Source organism: Agelaius tricolor, unplaced genomic scaffold (assembly GCF_023055355.1).
Source record: "Agelaius tricolor isolate 1412-34295 unplaced genomic scaffold, bAgeTri1.0.p SCAF_16, whole genome shotgun sequence".
NCBI lineage: Eukaryota > Metazoa > Chordata > Aves > Passeriformes > Icteridae > Agelaius > Agelaius tricolor.
The window spans coordinates 118,606-135,998 of NW_027269276.1; the positions used below are offsets into that span (position 1 = coordinate 118,606).

A 17,393-nucleotide genomic window follows, 5' to 3' on the forward strand; every position below is an offset into this window, starting at 1 on the left:
CCTCTAGTCCATTAAGCATCTTAGTGACCTTTCCTTAAACTCTCTCCAGCTGCTTTGTGTCTCTCTTATGCTGGAGAGCCCAGAACTGGACACAGGACTGCAGGTGTGGCATCTCTAATAGCAAAGTATTCACTGGGCTGATTTGGCTCACTAAAATGGGGTTAATGTATTCACCTGCAGCCTGATGAGAAATGGAATCGCTACAAAGGAGGGATGAACCCATACAGCTGCAGAAACATGGGTCTGGGAAAAGAAAACCAACTCCTACTTTCGGCCTGTCATGTTAGCTCAACACAGATCACAGAATCACAGAAAGGCTTGGGTTGGAAGGGACCTTAAAGATCATCTACTTTCAACTCATCCCACTGCCACAGGCAGGGACACCTTCCACTATCCCAGGCTAAAGTCCAACCTGGCCTTGAACACTTCCAGGGATGGGACAGCCAAAGCTTCTCTGGGTAATCTGTGCCAGTGCCTTACTATCTTCTTGGTTAAACAATGTCTAGCTCTGCCTCAGACAGCAGAGAGGGTGGGAACCAGAATGAAAAGGTAATAATCTCAATATACTTGACTGGCTTTTTTCCTTCAGAATCTGATTTGGCCACTGCCGTAGGCAAAATATTGGCTCAATGGATCTTTGCTGACCTGATGAGATTGTTCTGCTAGAAGATTTGCCCTCATCCAGCCTTCAGTTCAGCTCTCTTTCCTGTCACGTTTCAGCTTTGCAGAAAGATTTCAGAAGCAATCAGATTTCTGTCTAGTATTCCTTACCTGAGTGCATGAATACAATAGATACAGCGTGGCACGTTCTTGCGATCATAGATATCTGTTGTTTCTGGGTAGAATATCTAAAGATAAAACAAAGGTAGCAGTCTGAATTATACTCACTCTATACAGCCAAATCACATCAGCTCAATTCTTCCACATTACACTAGAGAAACAGCTCATGGAACACAATTCTTCAAGCTTCTCTGCCCTGGACCAATGTTTCTCCTAATGAAGTGTCAATGCTTCCTTTTGTTTCTAATACCCAAATCAGAGCTGCCCTTTTCCTGCCAAGTTCTACATATGTGAATGGGCAGAAGCTTTCTTTTGTGTGTATACCAAGATACTGACTGGGTCATGAGGTATTAGCAAGGACTTCAGTGAAAGCCAAAGGATGAAAAAAAAGACAGGAGAAGAGAGAAAACAGAATTTTGTTTGGATTAAATATGGTTGTGAAACAAGAGGAGAGACAGTTTCAAAGGGAAACTGGAAACCCAGACCAGCACTCAGTTTTCCAGAATTTTCTGGAATCCCAGACCAGCACTAAGGTGCTCTGCATACTATATTTTCAGTTAGCTGGACCCAAAAGCTTTCAAACACAAAGCCTTCAAAGTTTAACAAATGACATTTCAACTATTTCAGAAGTCCTGATTTATTGTAACATAATAAAGTATGTTATTTTCCAGCTATTTGAAGGTTCCTTGCTGTTGCCTATGAGAACAAAATAGCACTGCTCTTTCTGTAAAGGCAAGAGCAACTGAATGACCCTTAATTCCACAGCATCAGTTCCCTGGCTGTTCTGCATGGTAAAATACTTAAAGCACCAGTATCTCATGTAAATGTACTGAACCCCAACCTAGTTTCCTCAACATCTTCTCACATATTTACTTCCACCCAAAGCCTAATGCAGCTGAAAAATCTTACCTCATACCTGGCACTTAATGCCCCTCCGTCTAAATCCCTCTTTTCTTTTTACCTAACCGCTCTAACAGCATATTTCAGTATTTTCTAATACAAAATGTGTTTCTGTAAGATCATCATAGATCCCAGGAAAGCTCAACTAGTAAATCACAGCAAGTTATTTAAAAATCTTTGCCAAAACCCAAGTGTTCAATTTGCAAGTACATATGCAAAGAAAACGTGCATCAACTTAAACTACACAATGCCAGTTTTGGTGAGACTATGCATAACATGGCTACAAAAAAACTTGACTATCAGCCTAATGCTACCACAGTTCCATACATTTTCAGGCAACTGTGTTTATTAGCTCTGAAAAGTTTATCTGGCCATTTCTCTAGTCGAGTCAATAATTTATACTTGATTAAGCCACACCAGGAACATTTTCAACTTGACGTGAAAATTTAACAGGAAAGTCTGAAGAAACAGAGAACATACTATTTTCTGTTGTGCTGCTATGTTTAGCATTGATTTCTAAAAAAACTTTCACAATCAAACTGTCACCTGGATACTGCTCAAAAGAATGCATGGCAAGAACCACATATTGCAGATATTATGCAAGATGAGTAATATCGGGGATATGGTACACAGGGATAAATTATTTTGCTCCTAGTCATTCTCACACATGTAGCAGAATGAAATCTTTCAGCAAGTTTTAGGAGAGAGTTTCTATAGGTACACAAATCTAGAAATTTAAGAATTAACTAGAGTAAGTGTGCTTTTTTTTGTAACAGTAAATGCTTCCACAGAATGCAAAGCTTTTCTGAGATTATTTATTTATTTGTATGTACAAGACAGAAGTTACCTTGGGGAGACCAATCTCAGACATGGCATTCAGCCACTGGATCACATTATCTGTGTGTCGGAAGTGGAGACCAGTTGCCTGAAATAAAAACCAGCAGAAACAAGAGGGAGGGCACTTAGAAACAAAATATCACAGCTGTCAAGAAAAGCAACGAGTTTCATTAACACAGATAGTGAAAACAGCACTTTTGCAAGAAAGAAGTCCGAAGTCTTCTATAAACACTCATATTGACTGTTTACAAGAAATTATTTTACCTAAGTGCAAGCTTAGAGATAAAGCTAAGAGTCCACCCACCCCCAATGTAACCATTGTTCTAGAACGAAGGTAGAGTTTCTCAGGTAAGCCTAATACAAATTAACTTCACGCTTATTTTCTCATAGTATTTCCATGCGTACATATTCCCATTTTAGATGTCTACCTAAACAAGTATCCATGATCAACAGCACTCACCTTATACCTAGTCTGTTCCCTGTCATAGATTTTCTTCACAGAAACTACTTTAGGGGAGAAAAAGTTTCCAAGTTTTGCCAGGTAGACTCCATTTCTCAATCCTTCTTCCAGCTCTGTTGTGGCAGGAAGCTCCTCATTCAAACAAGCCTCCATCCATCTGGAAGTGCAAAAACAACAAAGTTGGTCATATTAATACATTTCTAATTTGTGAACAAAATCCCATGCCAAACAACTCTCATGCTGCTGCTGCTGTCATACTCAAGCATACTATTCACTTAGCACTAGGGGTTGAAAACAGATATAACACTAACACAGAGTGGCATCATTAAAATGCTAGTCGGTAACACTTCAGAGGAAATATTAAGGAGAAGAGTTCACAGTTCATCAGCCAGAGTTTCAAAAGTAAAAAAATCATCTTCATGTTTCTCCTTCAGCCCATGACTTAGTTTGTACTGGTCTACAGATAGTGTGGCCATCCTGTCCTTTTAACTAACTTAACTTAAATCTTCCCCTTGAACCAGTTTATCTCACAAGCATTTCTTTACTCTCATAAAGTATTTGCTAGTTATTTCAGGACTTTGTGCCACTTACTCAAGCTCTTTTAAATGATCTCACAGAGAGGCCCTACAATGTTCACAGAATCATAGAACGGTTAGAGTCAGAAAGGACCTGAAGGCCTTTTTCATTCCAACCCTCTGCTATAAGCAGGAATACCTTCCACTGGACAAAGTTGCTCAGACCATCCAAGACTGGTCCTGAACACTTACAGGGATAGGGCAAGCCACAATTTCCTGGGCAAACTGCTCCAGGTGCCTCAACACCCACACAGTAAAGAATTTTTCCCCTTATATCGAATCTAAACCTACCCTCTTTCAGTTCAATGATGATGTTCAAAAGTCTATCTTCCTATATGTCTTCTCCCATCCTACTATTATATTTCAAAAACAGGGAAAAAAACATGGAACAGGCATTCCACATTTTCCCTTATATTGTTGCCTTCCATCTCATCTAATGGTATCACAGACCTCATGACAAAAATAAAGACTACAGCAAAACATTTTGAAAAAAATCACTGTTCTCAAAACAGAGGTGCATCTTGGTATTTTTTCTATACAAGCTACTGGAGGCTGTAAACTGCAAGCTCAGCTACAGTTTCACCTGAAGATGACCTGCTACCTGACTGCTCTAGTCTCTAAAAAAGGGACCTGCACAACCACAGGCCATTTTCTAAAGTGTCTTACTCAGACCATGCCTCACTTGCAGCTGAACTCTAAAGCTCTTACAGGACTTGGACCAATTAAGATCACAGAAAGGCGACTTTCAAGACAACAGGGGTCCAAAATAGCAACAGTCCATACTACAAAACGGAGCTGACAGTATAAGGTAAACAAAGTTAATAATTTGGCTTACAGGGATTATAAACCCACATTACTGGCACTGATCTGAAACACAAGCAAGTAGTTGATCCTGCTGCAACCCAGTGCACTTTAAATCCCAAATGAGACAGCACTGCCCTGTGGACTGCAGCCTGAGCCCAGGAAAAAGGTGGGGCTTGCAACCTAAAGCAGGACCTGGAAAGTAGTGTTTACCAGGAAGAAAAGGTTTCTGGAAACACCTGGAAAATATCTATACATAAACTACAAAAAGAAACTCAGTTCTTCTTAAAACTACTGTTTTTCCAGGTTTTGCCGCTTTCCTCTCAAAACTGAGTTGCTCTTGAATATTAAGTTCTAGAAAAATGCACATACTAACTGAATATGTGATAAACATGACATAAGTTTAAAAATTCTGGACTATTATCAAAAAGATACTGTCACTTGCATGCCACAGACCATTAGAACCAAAGATTCCTGAGAGGACACAGAGCTACTCAGATGCTGATAAGAGTCCAAATCATAGCAACAGTTTTCACAACACCTTCCCAACTACCTTACCGGGAAAACAAAAAAAAAAACACCAAAAAACATCCACTTTCTTCAGATTACAAGACCTAAAGTAAGTAGAAGGGACATGTGACCAAACAATTTAATTAGTACCTTATGGAAGGACACAGAGGCAGTGAGTTTTGTCTGTCTCCATAACGAAAGATAAATGGCCCATAATTAGAACATAAGCTATCTCAATGTACTCATACCTGTTTCAACAGGTTCTCAGGTGGGTGTTATTACAACTACAAAACTAGAGCAATTTACATACAGTAATGTTCCTGCTCGGTGTAGCATTGCTTAACCATTTGCTAAGCCAGAGGACAAAGCTATGTTTTCAGAAAATATCATTCAGTACCTTTTATATTTAAAAGCTCACATACTTGTATTAAAATTAACACCTGTCATCCTTAAAAGGCAGAAATACATGTGGAATTTCCAGAAGAATGAGACAAATACATTTCTCAATGAGCAGGGAACCCAGCTGATGGGCAACAACCTCTACTCCTTTTCGACGTTAGGCATTAGAACAATATGCCATCAATAAGCTTTTTGCAGAAACTTTCAATTATTTTCTGCTACTTGTTTCCACTATGCTCCCTCCCTCTCACCAGTACAGAAAACAATGTTCAACCCAGAATTATTTTTTTCAATCAAGTTTCATCACATGACTGCATAGATAATACTGGACTTACAATTTTACTGAAGCTAGCTCTAAATAAAGTAGTAAGTGCACCTTTCCAATCAGTTAGTCATAGTGTTACAAAATCCCCCTCCTAGAAAAAGATTCTTGAATACCTACATGCAGCTACTACCATCAACTGCAATTTAGAGCCAGGCTTTCCTGACAAGACATGACAATGAAAAGGTAACATCAGGTATTGTTGGGCAGCCAGTCTCTCAAGTAACATTGTCTTCAAGCTTTCAAAGGAAACACTGCTCCATTACCAAGGACTGGAAAAAAATAACATCATCATCTCAACTAGCAACTTTTTTATTCTCCCACAATATGGCGTTATTGAGAGTTATGACAAATTCACACAAATGTGTCCTTATGTTTGAAAAGTATCATAGGTGTAATTCAACCAGAACTGGAGTTTAGACACAGCAAAAACTTAACACTGATCATATGCCATACCTTTTGCTCTTTCACTTGTGAAAATGTTGAGTCTGGCTAAACCTGAGACAATTGAAATAGTGTGGAAAATAAATAAAAAGCCACTCTTTTCCTCTCAGACTGATTATAGACAAGCCTGAGGAAGTAGAACTAGCAAACCATCTCTCCAGAAACTGTTGCAAATTAAATAAACAAAAATACTAGAGCAGAAAATTTTAAAAATGGAAAAAGACTCTACGGAAGGCTGCTCATTTCATGACAGGACTACCATGCAGTATGTTCCAGCACAAAAAGAAAACAGAGCACGGCACACAAAATACAGAAGGCATCAATAGTTAAAAAAAGTGATTTTATCCACCAATGAGGAAAGCTCACTTCTTGGTCATCATTAAGTAGCAATAATTTCCAAGTAAAACTAATTATTTGAAGGGGCCAGAAATACAAATAACATTTTCTAACCTTTAATTCTCCTACCATTTCAAACACAGACCTAGCCAGGGACATTTTTCAACTCTGAGATGACACAGTGGCCCAACACACCATCTAAGTCTGCATCTGGTGGTCAGTTCCACTGTGCAGGCCTCAAGAGTGACATTATATCACTTCCAGCAAATAAGAACTCTAAGAAGATAAAGTATGTAACCTTGACACATCATACTGAAGAATAACTGGTACAATTTGTATCAGTACCAACACTGTTGGTTGAAGCTCAGTTCCACATCACATTCTGCTTACTGAATACCTCACCAGTTTCATTAGCAGGAAAGATGCACACAGAACCTCCATGTGAACTTCTGAGTCACTAGTTTGAGAGCACTGGCCACAGAGTTCCTGATCGTAGGTCACAATCATGTGAGTCTTCTCTTTGTAAGCATGTCAGTGCCACAGCAGCACTTCTTTGCTTCCAGCGTTCCCCTACCAACCACATTTCAGAAGGTCATTGTCTTCTTCTTCAAGAAGTGTATGCTCCATTTCCCCCTGAATGAGGAAACGGAGGGAGACCAGAGGGGCACAGAGCTTAACTCTCTTTCCAGGTGCATATATGACTGTTAGTCTCTGATCTTCATAACACTGTCTATATACCATACCAATGTATTTTAATTAGGAAAACAAGCCTACCTAAGTTTGTGCTTTAACAACATAGTTAGATTGCCTTAAACATCTCCTTCTCACAACCATGAAACAGGCAGGCTATTTGCCCAAAATCACATTCTTCAAAGACATTTTCAACACGTGATTTCCATGCACATGCTCAGACTGTGAGTACAAATTCTTGAAATGAGGTCATTTTTGTGCACTTTTGAAGTGCCTGGAGCATCAGTAAAATCAATACTGGATACCTTTGTGGTACAACTCTACCAAATATCACAGTGCTAATGCAAAAGTTCCTAAAGTTGTCTAGTCAGGGCTAAAAAAAAAAAAAAGCATAAAACATATAATAATAGTTTTGCTCACAAGAAAATAAATGAAAAATTTGTTCTTGATATGCCAAAGTTGGTATGAAAACCTGCAGCAGTAAAGACCCAGACATATTCCAATACTTCAGTTTTTGGTAGTTACTTAGCTAGATTCACAATTCCAGGACAGCTACATTTTGAGCAAGAAAGACCTGTAACATGATCAACCTGTTCCTGTGTTGAAAACTACATTTATTTATGTGGAAAGTAGTTTGTTTCACAGGATTTATGACATACAGTAAATAATATAAACCTCCTTAAGTAATAGTTTGTGATAGCATCTTATTCTTCATGTGGCTGCTGTAACAGGAGAATTTGGCAAAAATCTTAAGAGATGGCAGAAAATATACAAGAGGTCAGAACTCTGACAAATGGAGTTTCAGTGATCACAGTATAACCATCAGTCAGAAGCTGGAAATGAGATGGTGAATAATGCTAGCCTGCCATTTAATTCCTACTACAAAAATGACAAATTATGTCACACAATGACTTACAGCATACTAAGCATTCCATTCAGAACAACAAAACCTCAATAAAGAAAAACTGTCTCCCTTTCCCTAACTCCCCAATGGATTTGCTCACCCTCAGGGTCCATATTTGTATAATACATCAACTTTTTTTACCCGCCTTGTCTAGCACCCAACACTGACACAATTTAAAGCGTTATCATCTTTTGCCTGAGAACTCATCCTACAGAAACAAGGCTCATAAAAGAAGACTAAGGGACACCAGCACGTTCCAGACAGCAGGTGTCCTATCTAAAGGAAGGTACCAACAATACTTATTTAGAATTCCACTCTTCAAAGATCATAATCACATCCCAGGGAAGGGTGGAGGGAAGAGGAGCACAGGAAGGCTTTCACAGTGGTGCAACAATCAACATCCTGGGAAACAAGATCGCCATCAAGAGATACAATGTTCAAGATCAGTCCCTTAAAGTCTTCCAAAGCGCGTAAATCCAAAATCACACTTGTTAACTCAGAGGACTTTGCTCATATCAGTATGACACATAGTCAGGTACCTTTACAACCATTAAAATTACACCAGTAATTACTATAAAACTATCAGGATTGTAAATTGACTTATTCTATTGAACTATATGTGTTTACTAAAACACATTTGACTGCTGATTGGTCTATTTCTAACCCTCCATTCCTCTACCAAAAGCATCATTCTTAATTTCACTTTCAACTCAAATAGCTTTGAAAAATCTAACAAGCCAAAATAGAAATTTAGTTTTTTGTTACTTGCCCCAGAAAAGAAAAAGCTCTTGCTCAAGCAGGAAAAGGATGTTCAAGCTATCCACCCAGGAGAGGGCCATTACGCCTGGCCCAACAAGGATCAGGAGGTCCAGGACCTGTTGCCCTGACAAGGAGGGTGACCAGTCATCAAGTTCTCCTCACAGCTTCTGCACATTTTCTCAGCTGGCAACCAGATGGAGAATTTACAGGTTACAGATAAGGATAAACCTTTCCATACCTTTTGATAGTAAACAGCGATGACTATCTCTGTCCAGTACCACCTCCATGATTCACCAGCATTTGTTCACTATGCTCTGCCTTCAAAGGGGGTCTAGCGAAACCAAACATGCTGGGATCTGGATGACTAGCAGCTGATCCAGGCATTGTTAAAGACAATTCATTCCAACTGTTGCACATCGTGCCTTCACATCTAGATGCTTCTGTTTGTGATCGTTTAGTCCTTCTTCTAATGCAATTCCCCAGAAATGTACCAAGGAAAAGATGCATGGCTGCTGTAGCACCACAGCAGAGGAAAAAGTGGTGAGAGCAAAAGGGCAGCACCTTTTTTCTTTTCCCAACAGTATCTGCATTAACCACCCAAAAGAATGTACAAGACTATGGCCTGAAAATTTTTTCACTGCTCACTACTGCAACACCACAGGTATGGCATTTTTTTGACTAACCATACTATTCATTTTATTGAAAGATGAAGATTCCCATACTCCAGCAGATCATTCATATGTAGAGGCAATCTCAAATATTTTTACTGCAGTTACAAATGTAGACTTGGCAGGCATTCTCACAGATGGTTAAGAAGAGAAAACTTGTAAGACAGCCTCAGCTCTTCATCCAGTTCACCTGAACAAGGGCACTAGACAGCCATGGAAAAAACCCCAACAAAAACTTCTCCTCAAAATAACTCATTCTACCAGCTCTAAACAAATCAAGGAATCACCTCAAAAGATGAAAGAAAGATTTCTCAGAGAGTTAACAATGGCAAAGTAGAATAAATGTATCACATCAGGAGTGTTATCCTCCAGAAAAGTAGGTGGATATTTAAATGCCTTTCAGTAAGGTTTGTACAGATGGAGGGCTAGGAAAACAAGTACTAGCCACAGCTAAAAGAACATTCTCATTATCCACACAGGCATTTTCAGTTCAAAGATACAAGAGAGCAAGAAATAATTGAGTAGCATATGTCAGATTTTTCCCAGTGATTGATGTACTTTTCCTGGCAACATGCAGCTGAACCAAAGACAATACTGATACTCTGTCATTAAAATCTTTCCCTCTACTACTCCCCATCTCCTTAAAAGTAAATATGAGGTTCCTCTTTGCTCCCTTGCAAACACTACCATAAACCTGTAAAAATTCTCTTAGCTGCTCTTGCTGATGAGGATACTGCTGCACTTGCCATGTCTGCCAAAAAAGATTGATCATTTGTCCTGGAGAGCTTTCAGATGAGTACCGAGCCCACAGTCAAGAGGAACGTAATTATCAAACACACAGAAATCTTTTTCAAGATAATTGCCTTGATCATTTAGCACTAGAAACTAAATAGGCCTAAATGCCTGGAAGCTACAACATCACTGAAGTTATCACTCCTCAAGACCAACTTGATTTCTTGTAAATAAGGGTTATGAAGAAGCAGTCCACAGTACTTAATAGCCGAGAACTGTTAGTAACATCTGTTTGCTTTGGTTATTTTGGGCTGCTTTCTCCTTACATTATACACAGTACTCCTTCAGAAAGCACCTTCCAAGAAGAAAAATCCTGGTCTCTGAACCAACAGTTGTTTCTTTCTTCCTTGCCTGCTGTTCATTACCATTCCCAGTGAGTCATAAAAGAAGTATCTGAAGTAAGGCAAAGATGGTGGTACTCCACCACTGTCCTTTCTGTACCTCTCTCCACCCACTTCTCAGAAAAAATAGTCCTGAATGTGCATTCCAAGTCACTTCCAGTCCAGACAGCCACTCCCTGCAACTGCATGAGGTCACACGAAACAGAACAGGATCTGTAGAGAAATACCTCAAGTCCAAACAGGAGCTGATAAAAGCCCAAATAAAGCAGTAAGAGCTAAGTAGGAGTTACTTCAACTTATAACTAGTGATAATAAAATATTGTCTATGAATACTCCTGGTTTACAATCTAACACGACACTTGCATTGTGTCTGAGAGAAGCAGAAAACAAACAAAAAAACCCACCACAAAACAACACATGTGAAAAACCAATCCAAACAACCAACCCAAAACCAGTATCTGACCCAATCTCCAAGTGGAAACATTGATGAAGGATATTATAGTAAAACACCCTGACTTCTAGAAAAGGACCACAAAAATCAGGTCTCAGGCTGCTTCTATTAAGACAAATATACCCTTACCCTTCTGTGAGAATGAGCTGGCAACAGAACAGAGTATATTTTTGCAGTTTTTTCTGCACTGCCACAGCTTTTCTATTAGATTACTGTGATTTGGAAACAGGGAAAAACAAAAAAACAAAACCAAACCAAAACAAAACAAAAAGTAAAGCAATCCAAACAAACAAACAAAAGAACATGGAAAAGAAAATTTGAAGTATTAAACAACACTTATTAATAAAGCCATTTTTCTTCAAGAATGAGGCACCTGGCCCACACATAGTAGAGGAATCCCTCTATTCACGATCTTCATTTTAACTCCAAATTTCATTTTACTCTTTCACAATCTTGAGCAACTTAGGGAAGCAGAGTGTAACTTTCTCCAACTAGCAAGAATTAATTCCTGTTTCACAAGACTGTTGCACATTATTAACTGAAATAAAAAACTACTAAATAACAATAGAAAAACAGTGACAGTCAAAAAAGACCAATCAAACAACTCTAATAATGCTTCTGATGTATGCTCATTAGCAGACAGGTCTTGCAAACAGCTATAAATTGCCATAAATAGAGTACAGAAGTGCCCGAAGTTACACTGCACATGGGCCATCACATCAAACAGATCAGAAATTCAAACTTTTCTAAATTTTTTACTTCAGTACTAAATTAGGTGCTAGCCAATTATAATCTTACTGTCTTCTAACATCTAAAAAAACCCACTTTGCTTCTAGATTCCATCCGTTGCTCGGTTAAAGGGCTAGCAAGCCTCTAACAATGCTAATACAATGCTAATCAGCATGTTGTTAACCACATGATTTTACTTGTCTTTATGTTGTAGAAGAAAAAATAAATACAAACTACAGTGTTTGAATGCAATACTATACTGTAATAATATAGCATGATTACAGGGAAGAGGAGAGGAGTCACCAACTGCTGCTCTTCAGCTGCCTCCCACCCTGCCTTGGCTACCATCACCTTTACAACATTCACCTTTCCAGCTTCTGAGCGTGACACAGAGTACACCAGCTACCTTCCTTGGCTCTTAGGTCCTCCTCTTCTCCTTAGAGATATAATTTCCAATCTGACATTCTCTCACCACGAAGAAAGATTATTAGCCCTCTCACAGCTCAGAGGGACTGTAATCAATAGAACAAGAAAAAGGCCACAGTATCTAATTCAGATGCTACGTCTCAGTTACACTACTGGCAAAGAACTCAAATATAGAAAATCTCAGATCAAGGGCATTAATTTCAAACACACTGATCTCTTATAGTTCTTGTTTAATTGCTTCTGCTAAATAAACTCCTTACCAACAAAGCAGCCAAGAGCCCTCTTCTAGACTGCACTAGTAGCAATAAATAAAACTCGAAGGGCAATTTACAAAATAACTTCTCAGGAAGGAAAAAAAAAATCCTGGAAATAGACAGTGAACTCAAGCCTTTGCTCTCCCTTGTGTATCTTAATTATTAAACTCAGAAGTCTGCTCCCCCCTCCTGGAGCAGATTTAATCTTTAACTCCTATGTTAAGTGATACGGCCTTCTCTATAGGAATCAGGAACTCCCACTCACATATACATGAATAGACTGTATGCCACTAAGCAAACATGAGTTATGGGTTGGATAAGGGTTGAGGCTCTCCAAGCAGACCTTCCACTTCAAAAATATGTGCTCCTACTGCCAAGGTGGATACAAGGAAGGCTGTACACTTGCCTTTAGAGCAGCACAGCTGTTTCTTCATTCTTTACAAAACATACTGGCTACCGCTAGGCATTATTTGAAACATCTCAATGCTCACCCTGAGACAAGAGTGAACACTTCTTTTTTATGACGAGGTGTGGCAAAAATCAAATGCCCAGCTGCTCAACCTCATCAACATCAAGACAACACTCAGAAGCACAGACAAGATCACTAAGAACTTCGGAGTCAAAGCTGATTTATTTAAAGAGTAAGTACCCATGATTAAGCAAGAGCTAGACGAAAATATTAAAGCTGTTATTGTAAAATGTATTTTTGCCTGAGGTGGTTTTTGGTTTTTTTGCAGACCTGAGCATGGAATTCAAGTGGGAATCAGCACCTCCTCTAGCATTTACTCCGAGGTTGAATGCAGGAAGAACCTACAAGTGAAGGATCTGGGGCTCCTTCAAGCTTGGACAATTACTACAGTGCAACTCATCTCTTCCTGTTTGCCCCGTATTTGCTGCTAGACTTTGGATTCAAAGGGAAGGAGTTATTTTGAAACACAGTCAGATCTTGCTTTCTACTTCAAACTTCATTCAAGTCTGTATGGAAGGAAAATTATTATCTACTAGTAACTAAGCAGTCTCTGCGAACTTACAACAGTGATAACTCTCATAAAGCTCCTAAAGGACTACAGCATAAACTGCGTGCTCCCTGTCCCTTCAAAAATATACTATAAATTCTTGGTAAAATTAAAGTCCTGGAATTCAATCCTTTATATTCCGCCAGCAGAACTGAGTTTGAACTTGTACAAACTCAGTACTTCCTCCTCAGTAAAATCACTACAGCTGAACATGCCTGCCTTGCTAAGGAAGAATGACACAGATTTATACAAAATTCATCACCCAGTCAGGGAAAATAAGAATAAAAGTTATTTCAATATTTTAAACAAAAATCAGGAAAAATCTAATTCAGCAAGATTGAGTGAAAGGTAACACTCAGGAAAACACAACAGACTATATAAATAAAAGATGAGAAACAAATGTCAGCAGCACAACTTCAAGGTGACAACTCAGCAAAACTCTACTATACATGAAAAAGCAGATACCATGCAATAATGTATGATACTACCAAATCCGTTGGAGTATACAAAATAATCATTGCACTTTTGTAAGTATGCCCACTAAGGCCCTGTTGGAAAAGTTTTCTCTCTTTTGGCAGTGAACTTCCAGAAAGATACTGAGTGCCCAGAAAGCAGTCTGAGCAACCCAGGGAAAAGTACTACAGATCTATTAAATAGATGGATGCATGGAGAAATATGCAAGAATCGAGGTCTCAGTGTGCAAGGAATATACACTGTTACAATTTAAATTTGTAAAAGGTTTCAGTTAAGAGGAAGGGAGTAACTGTTTTTCATGTGCACTGCTAAGCCAGGAGGCAATATTGCACCAGACATATACAAGTTAGACAACGCTTTTGGGTTTAGAATTAAGAGTTAGACAGGGTTAAGGGACAACGGACTTTTTATCTTGGTATCTAATAAGGATTTTTATGGTGCAATAATTCACCAAGGTGGACTAGACCAAAATGTACACACACAGTAGATCATGTATACAATTTTACGGACTTTGTAAATTAGTATATTTAAAAATTATGCTCCACTGAGAGGTTTAAATGAACAGTGTGACATTTTCTTATCTTCAAGTATTTTCCCCCAGATGGACTTAATTTTAGTTTACAGGACATGTTTTAGAGGGAGTCTTGTTTTTTCAAGATATCATAAGATTTTTTGGCCTCCAAGTGCAAGGCCTTCAGGATGTTTGGTCTTCTGGCTTAATAGAATACCAGAATAGAATATGCTAAGATATTAGATTTAAAGAATTACAAGTATGCATGTTAAGAGTATTGAGAATATGTAAGTGGTATGTATATAAAAAGAAAAGGTAAAAAATCATCATAGCATTAGGAGAACCCATCCAGTGCTAGGAATAACAGAACAGCTACAGAGCCCTTGTCATGAACTCTTTGAGAACCTTAGAAATACACATCAGAGGTCGGTTGGTTTTTTTGGGGAGGAAGGGAGTTTCTTTGATTTTTTTGATTGGTTGTTCTTTCTAGCAAAACTATATAGCCACTAAGAAACCAAGACAAGAGGTAAGATGCATCCAAATTATTCCCCATACCAAAGGTCACATCTTCTTTTACAGCACCAGCAGTTTCAAAATCAATTATTCTCACCTCTTTGCTTCCTCCAAATGACAAAGGTATTCATAGGCTACATTCTGGCGTCGCCTTTCATCCATTTCCTCTGCTGTTAACCTCTCATTATCCAAGACGGCTGAAAATAAACAAAACACAGCCCTCAGATGGTTGAAGATTGAATGTAATGGAACAGGCACATCAAAAATCAGATCCAACCTCTCCCACAGAAATTCATCACAGTTGGTTTTTTTTTAATTCAGAAAACTAAGGATATAATGACTTTGATCTAATGTTCTTTACTAGCAAGAGAAAACTCTCCATTTCCTTATCCTTGTCACATAAATTTGCCAGATTCCTTCTTCCCGATTTCTCAAATTGACTGCATCCCTCTGACAATTTCTTAGAAACAATCCTTTATTTTCTTATTTTCTTCTAGCTTTGCCTTTGTCTTCCTCAAAAGCACATCAGTGACCACTTGTCTCCTCACCTATCCTCCAATTTTGATGCAAAAGATTAAGGAAGGACACAAATACATATTCACATCATATAATCCCTTCTATATCTTTATATCCACCTCTAAAACAAGGTGGAAATGCTACTCACATTCCCTATATGGAAGGGAATCATTCAGATTCCCAACCTGCATGCCATCTTCAGATCATGCTGAAGATATACATAGGGGTAATATGCCTAAATCTTCTAGATTCTGTGTGTTCAAAGCCTCAGTGAAAATGTCTTCTCTTCCCATACTTACATCTCATGTCAAAAAAAGAAGAAAAACCTACAGATTTTAGGTTTTATGAACCAATTTGACAAATAGGAAATATCTCATACTGTTATTAAGCAAAGGTTAGCTTATACCTAAAATAACTTCAACAACAATCTGCAGTGCACTTGTGAGACCCCAGCAGGAACACTGCATCCAGGTCTGGCATCCTCAGCACAAAACCTGCTACAGCACATCCAGAGGGCAACAAAGATGCTCTGGGGGCTGGAACCCCTCTCCCAAAACGGCAGGCAGAGACAGCAGGGGTTGCTCAGCATGGAGAAGGCTCCGGGGATACTTCGCTGTGGCCTTTCAGTACTTAAAAGTACTGAAAAGGAGGCTTATAAAAGGAAGACAGCAATACTGATGGGACAAGGGGGAACCGTTTTAAACTAGAAGTGGAGAGATTTAGACCAGATGATAGGGAGAAATTCTTGAACCAAGAAGATAGTGAGGCATTGGCACGGGCTGCTCAGAGCTGTGGCGACCCCATCCCTGGAAGTGTTAAAAGACCAGGTCCGACTGACAGCCGCCTACAACATCGCCCCTCCACAGCACCACGTTTTCCTCCACCGTTGATCATTTTTGACGCAGTATCGTAGCACAGGCGAGCCCACGCGTCGGACGCCAAGATCCTCCCTCTCCACCGCAAGCTCACGACAAGGCAGTCGTGGGACAAGGCAAGTCCGATGGGAGCGGTGTTTCGCCCGGCAAATGGGGTGTGGTCGCCAAAATCGGCGGGAAGGCGGAAGGCAGGGCCGCCCCCGCCCCGCCCGCGGCGGACATCTTGGGCGAGGCGCAGGGCTCGCCCGCGGCAGACGACGGCGACACAGCCGTGGGACGCCCCGTCGCTGCTCATCCACTGCCTTCTCTCAGCACTCCTCTCTAGCACTCAGGAGGACCGTCGAGCTCTGACGAGCTCCCGCGCGGCACACCGCCCCTCTCGCGGGAGGCGCAGCTCGGGGGCCCGCGAGGAGAGCCGGCGGGGCGCACCGCGCCCGCGGGGCAGTCCCGGAGCCCGGACCCCGCGGCTGCCCCCATGCCTGCGGTGACCAAGCCTCTCCTTCCAGTGCTGGACGCTGGAAGGCACGGACAGGTCGGGCTGGGCGTCGCTTGGCGGCCACGCGGATTCCCAGACCCCCGGGGTCCCGGTACTCACAGCCATAGTGGGGCCGGGACACGGCCAGCCCGTCCACGTCCTCCGCCGCCATGGCGCTGCGCTGGGCCGGGGCTAGCGGGAGCAGGGCGCGGCTGTTCCTCTTCCTGCCGCACCGGGTGTGGCGGGGGAGGAGTCGCCCCTCCGCGCTCTCTCTCCCTCTCCCCGCCCTGGCCGCACCCTAGACGCCCCCGCCACCTTCGGCCGCCGCTGGAGAGAAACGACGAGTTGCGCAGTCCCCCTCCGGCCGGACCCAGCCCCCAGCCTAGCTCGGCCCATCCCGTAAACCTGAAGGACCCGGCTTGGCCGCCTTGTCCCTCCCTCTCACAGGGCCAGCGCCCTAGCCCTGAATCTTCCTGTTAGGCTCATTCCTAACACCCAGCTAAGCTCTCAAACTCCGCCAGCATATGCGGGACAACCCAGGTCAAACTGGTCATGACCCACGTCTTACCTTCTCAGCCCTCCCAGCCCAGCCATGTGCGCCCAGCCCATGTGAGCCCCACTGTGTGCAGTGCAGC

At 40.9% G+C, this 17,393-nt stretch overlaps 1 protein-coding gene across 2 annotated transcripts in view; it reads right to left on the reverse strand.

The window, feature by feature from the left end:
• IQGAP1 (IQ motif containing GTPase activating protein 1) overlaps nt 1-17,326 on the reverse strand; it is a 54,285-nt gene extending 36,959 nt beyond the window's left edge. Inside the window, exons 1-5 of one of the 2 annotated variants that reach the window (XR_011681383.1) lie at nt 16,879-17,326; nt 14,990-15,089; nt 2,978-3,134; nt 2,528-2,605; nt 772-848 (exon numbers count right to left, since the gene is read on the reverse strand). Coding sequence is in view for 1 of the 2 variants with exons in the window: in XM_071441015.1 (XP_071297116.1) it covers nt 772-848; nt 2,528-2,605; nt 2,978-3,134; nt 14,990-15,089; nt 16,879-16,930 (464 nt within the window). In the remaining variant the exon portion in view is untranslated. The remainder of the gene's footprint in view (nt 1-771; nt 849-2,527; nt 2,606-2,977; nt 3,135-14,989; nt 15,090-16,878) is intronic. The other variant, XM_071441015.1, reaches the window with a different exon arrangement.
• Nucleotides 17,327-17,393: the final 67 nt, after the last annotated feature.